This window comes from Petaurus breviceps, unplaced genomic scaffold, assembly GCF_028583685.1.
Source record: "Petaurus breviceps papuanus isolate PSGF00001 unplaced genomic scaffold, PetGlider_PUasm1.0 186, whole genome shotgun sequence".
Taxonomy (NCBI): Eukaryota; Metazoa; Chordata; class Mammalia; order Diprotodontia; family Petauridae; genus Petaurus; species Petaurus breviceps.
The window spans coordinates 18,710,031-18,714,803 of NW_027185798.1; the positions used below are offsets into that span (position 1 = coordinate 18,710,031).

Consider the following 4,773-nt stretch of genomic DNA (forward strand, 5'->3'; position numbering starts at 1 on the left):
ACACACACACACACACACACACACACACACACACACACACACACACAAACACAATCACATACTCCTTCTCTCTCCTGAGTGCTGAATGAGGCTAGTGTTTGTTCTGTCTCCTCTGCAGGTACAAGTCCTTGTGTCCCGAGACATGGCCCACCTGGGATGGGCGACCACAGGATGGGGTTTCAGTTTTGATCCAACACCTTGGCTACAAGCCCGAGGAATACAAGCTGGGCAAGTGAGTAGTGGGTCCCTCCCTGGGGCCTCATGGTGTGGCCGTCACTGCAAAGAGGCCTGGGGGGGAGCGGCTGCCGGCAGCTGTGACCAGATTGGGTTCCCTCCTGCAGAACCAAGATCTTCATTCGATTCCCCAAGACGCTTTTTGCCACAGAAGATGCTCTGGAAGTGAGGAAGCAGAGTCTGGGTAAGAGTCCTAGGGGTGGGACCGTCATCCCAGTCTGGGGGGGCCCTTTCCTTGGGATTCTATTTTTGCCCAGTCCTGCCATCTCCATATAGCAAAGGACTTGGGTTCAATTCCTGCTTTAATGACTTTGGGCAAATGGCATCACTCCCGGGGTCTCCCTCTTCTCCTCTTGGGCCCTTCTAGCTCTGAAGCTGTGCTGGGATCTCCCTCCCCCTCCAGCAGGTTGGCATGAGCAAGTAACTCTTGGGTGGGTAGTCAGAGAACCTGGGGTCAGATCCTGCCTTTGAACGTCACCCAGGTGACCTTGGACACGTCACTCTCAGATGGCCTCGGCAGTCTCTCCCAGCTGTCAGCTTCTGCTCCCTCCCTGACCTGGCCTTGAGAGCTCTCTTCTCTGGCTTCTGTAGCATCTCAGCAGAGTGTTTCTGCCAGCCCTGAGATGTAGGGAGTGCTAAGTATGCTTAACTCCTGGGTTTAGAGTCTGGCCCTGCTGGGCCCAGGAGGGCTCCAAGGCCGGCTCTGCCCCTTCCAAGGCCATTACTCTTCCCAGGATGGTGCTGCTTTCTCTCTGTGCCATGTGTTTAGAACTTGCCTTTCTTTTCTTGTTGATCTGAACCTGTGGTATCCCTGGTGTTGGGAACCCCAATTCAGAAATGAGCTCCTTCAGTGCTGGTGAGCTTCTTCTCTGCAAGTGAGGGTTTAGAGAGGTGACTCAGCCAGAGTCACACAGTCAGTCTGTATCTGAGGCTAGACTTGAACTCAGGCCCTCCTGACTCCAGGCCCAGCACTCTGTGCATTATGGCGCCACCTAGCTGCCATGGCTTTCAGCTGTTACCTTGTCACCTATGTGCACTCTCTTACACTAGAGGTAAACTCTGTAGAGCCAGGGACAAAGCTGGTTTATAGGCTTTGGTGAGATCCAAAGGTTACCTACTATGGGCCTGTGCAGTAAGGAGAATAAGAGAATCATAGATTTGGAGATTCTTCAGATGAGGAAACTGAGACCTAGCTAACTAGCTGACTTGCCCAAGGTCACCTGGCTAAAGTGGAATTTTGAACCCAGACCCTCTTGACTCCAGGACACTCTAAGATGATGCTAGTGATGAGTAAATGTTTGTTCCTTGACTTTCTGAAACCCCAGCTACAAAGATCCAGGCATCATGGAGGGGATACCATCGGAGGCAGAAATTCTTACGAGTGAAGCATGCAGGTCAGTAAATTTGGGGGAGGGAGGTGGAGGCAGGGGAGAGGAGAATGGAAGGTTCAAGGAGGGGGTTCAGGGTCTTTTCTTGCCGAATGAAGCCAGAGGCCCAGATCCTGAGGGGCAAGAGCCCAAGGTCAGGTTCAGGGTTGTGCTTAGACAATGGAGATAAGCAGTTACCTGCTCACTCTATAGCTATCTGTATCCAGTCGTGGTGGCGGGGGACCCTGGGCCGGAGGAAAGCTGCCAAGAGGAAATGGGCGGCCCACATGATCCGTCAGTGAGTTTTGAGGGGCCCCTGCTAGTGTCCCCCATTGGGATTGGGGAGGAGGGGTTGGCTTTCTGTATCCTACTGGTGATGGATCCCCACGCCCACCCCATGATGACAATGGGATGTTGTGTGTGGGGAAGAGCAATGGGTCAAAGGTCTCTAAACTTTCTACATCTCAGCTGTGTAGCCTTGGACAGGTCTATAAGTTACTTACCTGTAAAATGGGCCTATGAATATTCATGCTGCCTTCCTTAGAAAGGAGACTCACAAAATCATAGCTTTAGAGTTGGAGCTGGCCTCAGAAGCTTTCTGAGCCACCCCCCTCATTTCACAGAGGAGGAAACTGAGGCCCAAATGCCTTGTCCACAGTTACACAGGAAGTAAGCAATGGAAGAGGATTTAAACCCAGCTTTTTTAGAAGGAAAATCCTCAGTGAGCTGCTCTCATTAACATGCTGACCTCCCTTCTTTCCTTCCTCTCTCCCCAAGGCTAATCCAAGGCTTCATCCTTCGCCGTGAACCCAGGTGCCCTAAAAATGCCTTCTTCTTGGATTTCGTTCGGTGCTCCTTCCTGCTGAATCTGCGGCGGCACCTGCCCAGGAATGTGCTGGACAAAACGTGGCCCACCCCTCCTCCTGCCCTGCACGAGGTCTGAGGAGGCTGGACAATGTAGAAGCCGATCAGTGTGATAGGCTTGGAAGTGGGAGGTGCTTGGGGTCCACTCTGAACTCAGACACTTACTAGCTGTGTGACTCTGGGCAAGCAAGTCACTGCCTCAGTTTCCTTATCTCTAAAGTGAAGAAGTCAGATTGCATAGCCTCCCAGATAGAAATCTGACCCTGTGGCCTCCCCAGGCTTCAGTTTCCTCACTGATAATGTCTTCAGATTCCTTAAATCCTCAATCTCAGACCAATCTAGCCATAATCCTTTAGTGAGAACTGACCCAGCCCTGCGCCAGACACGCTGAGGTCCAGTCCTTCACCTCGGGGACTAGCTGACGAGATAAAACATATCCATGCCATCGAGAACAGGATAGTAGAAAGTGGCAGGCCCACAGGAGTTTGGAGAGGACGATATTTTAAAATTGAGAACGTTTATAGTCACCTTGGATCTCAGGTGTCTATTTCAACCTTCTTTTTTTAACAGATGGGAAAACTTGAGATCCTCAGAAATTACGTGATTTTTTTTCCTAAGGTCCCATTAGTAGTCAGGAGGAAAGGTAGGATTTGAATCCAGGACCCTCTAGCTTCAGCTTCATAGAATCATTGATTTTGAGCTGGAAGAGTTCTTGGGGGTCTTCTAGACCAGTGGTGTCAAAGTTAAATAGAATCTAGAGCCCTCAACCTCTCTTCTAGATCAGATCCTTTATTTTGCTGGGGAGGAAAACTGAGCTGAGCATGAAAGGACTATGCCCAAGGTCACAAGGATAGTAGTATCAGGTTCAGGATTTGAACTCGGATCTTCAATGTGGGCCGGAGTCATAGATGAGACAGACAGTTTGGTCCCTGGCTCCATCCTTGGACTTTTTCCCCAGGGACATCTCTCCACAGCTCCCAGCCATCCCTCCTGCTCCCCCTGACCTCATTTCCTCTCCTCCCAGGCATCTGAGCAGCTGAGGGAACTCTGTATGAGGAACATGGTGTGGAAATACTGCCGGAACATCAGTTCTGAATGGAAGCAGCAGGTGAGTTGGTTTTCTGGGGATGAGAGACAAGAAAAAAGATACTCCATCAGCTGAAGGGAAGGCAGTGTGTAGGGGGAGGGAAGGAGCTGGGAGCAGAGTTATGGAGCCACTTAGCAGAAGTCATGGGATCACTTGATCTCAAGGCCAACACTGGAACCCAGCTACATTCACTATCCCCCCTGTTAAAGAGCTCAAGGGAAAAGCAGGTTCTCAGCACAGAGAAGGACGGGCCTGAAAGGTCATAACTTTAGAGCTGGCAAAGACCTTTGAGACTATCTGGTCCTTTCATTTTACAGATCAATAAACTGAGGCTCATAAATTAAGTGATGTGTCCGTGGTCACACAGCATATATGTGTCAAAGGCAGCTTATGAATACAGATTTTCCTGATTCTAACACTATCTTCTCTAAACCTTTTCTCCCTCTTCAGGATATTATTAGTACTTTAAAAATGTTGAATCCCACTGTACTGGGGACATGGGAGGGTAAGAGAAGATGGGACATATAGAGGAATCCAGAGTTCTCAGGTCTGAGCCTTTGTCTCTTTCCCCACTGACATCTCAGAAAGAAGATACATTTCTTTATCAAGAGAAGGAGTTCAGAGCATTTAGTATTGGTAGTGCATTATTATTAGAGCAGTAAAGCATACTGGACTTGGCAATCAGGAAGACCTGTGTTCGAATCCTGTCTCAGACACATGCTAGCTCTGTGACCTTGGGCAAGTCACTTAACCTCCATCTGCCTCAGTTTCCTCATCTGTAAAATAGAGATAATAGTAGCACCTATCTCCCAGGGTTGTTAAGGATCAAATGAGAGAATCTATGTTAAGTGCTTTGCAAACTTTAAATTACTATATAAATGATAGCAATTATTAAAATGCCTACTGTGTGCAAGGCAATATGCTAGGCTGTGGAGAAGCAAGAACAAGAATTGAAAAACAAGGGACAAGGTGTGTGGAGTTATTGGGCTGTTACTCAGTGCCCCTCTTGTCTCATTAGCTGCATCAGAAAGCTGTGGCCAGTGAGGTTTTCAAGGGCAAGAAAGATAATTACCCTCAGAGTGTCCCCAGACTCTTCATCAACACTCGGCTTGGTATGATATTCCACCCTCCCACCATTGTCCTGGGCCCACCTGCCCCATAATACCCCTTTCTCTGGGGCCCCTCCCCATAATGCCCCTTTCTCTGCCCCCCTCCCCATAA

General features: G+C 49.4%; 1 protein-coding gene across 3 annotated transcripts in view; it reads left to right on the forward strand.

Annotated features, from left to right (window-relative positions):
• The window catches only part of MYO1C (myosin IC), a 44,584-nt gene that overhangs the window by 34,807 nt on the left and 5,004 nt on the right, over positions 1-4,773 (forward strand). For all 3 annotated transcript variants that reach the window (XM_069089691.1, XM_069089693.1, XM_069089692.1), the window contains exons 20-26: positions 119-232; positions 342-418; positions 1,560-1,628; positions 1,815-1,899; positions 2,379-2,538; positions 3,490-3,573; positions 4,571-4,664. In XM_069089691.1, the coding sequence (XP_068945792.1) occupies positions 119-232; positions 342-418; positions 1,560-1,628; positions 1,815-1,899; positions 2,379-2,538; positions 3,490-3,573; positions 4,571-4,664 (683 nt within the window). The remainder of the gene's footprint in view (positions 1-118; positions 233-341; positions 419-1,559; positions 1,629-1,814; positions 1,900-2,378; positions 2,539-3,489; positions 3,574-4,570; positions 4,665-4,773) is intronic.